Here is a 3211-nt window from a genome sequence, read left to right as displayed (position 1 = left end):
TGGGATCCCCCTGGGATACCCCTGGGATACCCCTGGGATACCCCTGGGACCCCCCTGGATACCCCCTGGATACCCCCTGGATACCCCTGGGATCCCCCTGGATCCCCCTGGATACCCCCTGGATACCCCTGGGATCCCCCTGGGATACCCCCTGGGATAATCCTGGGACACCCCTGGGATAACCCCTGGATCCCCCTGGATCCGCCTGGATCCCCCAGGCCGGGTTCGGGATGGGATTCCCGTCCCGCCGGATCCCGGGATGCCGATTCCGGCCTTTTCCAGGGGAGCGTTTCTCCTTCCCGGAGGTGGAGCCCGAGGTCATCTACGACGACGTTCCCTGCGAGGGGCTGGAGGCGGAGCCGGACGGTACGGAGCGGCCTCTTCCCGCTTTTCCACAGCCTGATCCCATGGGAGCAGCCTCTTCCCGCTCTTCCAGGCCCTGATCCCATGGGAATCACCTCTTCCCGCTTTTCCAGAGCCTGATCCCACGGGAGCGGCCTCTTCCCGCTTTTCCAGAGCCTGATCCCACGGGAATCACCTCTTCCCGCTTTTCCAGGCCCTGATCCCACGGGAGCGGCCTCTTCCCGCTTTTCCAGAGCCTGATCCCATGGGAATCACCTCTTCCCGCTTTTCCAGAGCCTGATCCCACGGGAGCGGCCTCTTCCCGCTTTTCCAGAGCCTGATCCCACGGGAATCACCTCTTCCCGCTTTTCCAGGCCCTGATCCCACGGGAACGGCCTCTTCCCGCTTTTCCAGAGCCTGATCCCACGGGAGCGGCCTCTTCCCGCTTTTCCAGTGCCTGATCCCATGGGAATCACCTCTTTCCGCTTTTCCAGGCCCTGATCCCATGGGAATCACCTTTTCCCGCTTTTCCAGGCCCCCCCATCCCGTTTTCCATCGGGAAGGGGATCCCATCCCCCAGGAGGCTCCGGCCGGGGATCCCATGGGAACCGCTGGGATTTGGGGGGGCCGGAGCCGCTCCCAGAGGAGCCGTGGGACCCCGAGGGGTGGGGAATTGGGGAATTCGGGAATTTGGGAATTCGGGAATTCGGGAATTCTGCCCTGAGATCCCACAGCTCCCAAATTCCCCCTTCCCTTCCTTTCCCCTCTCCCTCCGTGCCCTCCCCATTCCCACCCTCGGGAAGAGGAGCCCCCCCGGTTCCGTCCATCCCGGCGCGTTCCTGGCTCCCTCCCGCCCACACGGAGCCGGGATGGGAGCACTGGGAGCACTGGGATGAGCTGGGAGCACTGGGAGCAGTGGGATGAGCTGGGATGGGAGCACTGGGAGCAGTGGGATGAGCTGGGAGCACTGGGAGCAGCGGGATGAGCTGGGAGCACTGGGAGCAGTGGGATGAGCTGGGATGGGAGCAGTGGGATGAGCTGGGAGCACTGGGAGCACTGGGATGAGCTGGGAGCACTGGGAGCAGGGGGATGAGCTGGGAGCACTGGGAGCACTGGGATGAGCTGGGATGGGAGCAGTGGGATGAGCTGGGATGGGAGCACTGGGAGCAGTGGGATGAGCTGGGAGCACTGGGAGCACTGGGATGAGCCGGGGCTGTGCCGCAGGGCCGGGGCCGATCCGCGGGGACGGAGCGCAGCCGGAGCCGGAGCCGGAGCTGGGCTGGAGCTCCAGCGACTTCGAGAGCTACAGCGACGGCGAGTCCGGGGACGAATCCCGGCGGGAAGCGGAGCCGGCCAAGCAGCGCGCGGCCTTCCAGCCCAAGGTATCCATGTGGAAACGGTCACCCAGCCGTCATTGCAGCCCTCCTGCCAGCCCGGGGATCCATCTGGGAATGGTTATCCATCCATCATTCCATGCCTCCTGCCAGCCCTCCTGCCAGCCCGGGGCATCCGTCTGGGAACGGTTATCCATCCTTCCATCCTTCCATCCTTCCATCCTTCCATCCTTCCATCCTTCCATCCATCCATCCTTCCATCCATCCATCCTTCCATCCATCCATCCATCCATCCATCCATCCATCCATCCATCCATCCCTCCATCCATCCATCCTTCCATCCTTCCATCCATCCATCCCTCCATCCATCCATCCATCCATCCATCCATCCTTCCATCCATCCATCCTTCCATCCATCCATCCATCCATCCATCCCTCCATCCATCCATCCTTCCATCCATCCATCCTTCCATCCATCCATCCTTCCATCCATCCATCCATCCATCCATCCATCCTTCCATCCATCCATCCATCCATCCATCCTTCCATCCATCCATCCTTCCATCCATCCATCCATCCATCCATCCCTCCATCCATCCATCCATCCATCCATCCATCCTTCCATCCATCCATCCATCCATCCATCCCTCCCTCCAGCCCAAGGTATCCATCCCGGGAATTCTCATCCATCCCAGGAATTCTCATCCCTCCTTTGGAATCCCCATCCTTCCAGCCCAAGGTATCCCTGCCTTGGGCTCCTCATCCTCCTTCCATCCTTTGGAATTCTCATCCCTCCCTCCAGCCCCATCCCTCCTTTGGAATCCGCACCCATCCCGGAAATCCCCACCCCTCCATTCCAAGGTATCCAACCTCTGGGAGTTCTCATCCCTCCTTTGGAATTCTCATCCCTGCATTCCAAGGTATCCCTTCTTTTGGAATCTTCAGCCCCCCTTGGAACCCCCATCCACCCCGGGAATCCCCATCCCTGCAGCCCAAGGTATCCCTCCTTTGGAATCCTCATCCCGGCTTTTCCGTGGAGGAAACCGGAGCCCCCACAGCTGCTGCTGCTGCCTTTTCCCTGGAATTTCCTTCCTCCTTTCCTCCTTCCCTTGGGATTTCCTCCCCCTGGAGCCTCTCCCTGCCTTTCCCCCCTCCTGCTGCATTCCTGCTCCATCCCGGCTGGAATTTCGGGATGATTCCCTGTTTTTGAGCCTGTCCCCGCTCCATCCCGGCCGGGATTCCGGGCTGTGCCGCTCAGGGTGATTCCTCCTGGGTTTGAGCCTTTCCCTGCTCCATCCCGGCTGGAATTTCGGGATGATTTCTCCCATCTTTGAGCCTCTCCCCGCTCCCGCTGCATTCCCCACTCCATCCCTGCTCCTGCTCCATCCCCACTCCATCCCCACTCCATCCCTGCTCCTGCTCCATCCCCGCTCCTGCTCCATCCCCACTCCTGCTCCATTCCCGCTCCATGCCCGCTCCTGCTCCATTCCCGCTCCATCCCTGCTCCTGCTCCATCCCCGCTCCATCCCCGCTCC

The 3211-nt window shown here is 61.7% G+C and overlaps 1 protein-coding gene across 10 annotated transcripts in view; it reads left to right on the top strand.

Annotated features, from left to right (window-relative positions):
• ARHGEF10L (Rho guanine nucleotide exchange factor 10 like) overlaps positions 1-3211 on the top strand; it is a 43573-nt gene that overhangs the window by 9743 nt on the left and 30619 nt on the right. For all 10 annotated transcript variants that reach the window (XM_042013269.1, XM_042013270.1, XM_042013273.1 and 7 more), the window contains exons 6-7: positions 283-366; positions 1567-1724. In XM_042013269.1, the coding sequence (XP_041869203.1) occupies positions 283-366; positions 1567-1724 (242 nt within the window). The remainder of the gene's footprint in view (positions 1-282; positions 367-1566; positions 1725-3211) is intronic.

This window comes from Corvus kubaryi, unplaced genomic scaffold, assembly GCF_017639235.1.
Source record: "Corvus kubaryi isolate FWS band 111438036 unplaced genomic scaffold, C.kubaryi_AGA036_p1.0 split1-37344, whole genome shotgun sequence".
Lineage (NCBI taxonomy): Eukaryota > Metazoa > Chordata > Aves > Passeriformes > Corvidae > Corvus > Corvus kubaryi.
The sequence above is the reverse complement of the archived record's forward strand: the minus strand, read 5'-3'. Positions and strand labels throughout refer to the sequence as shown.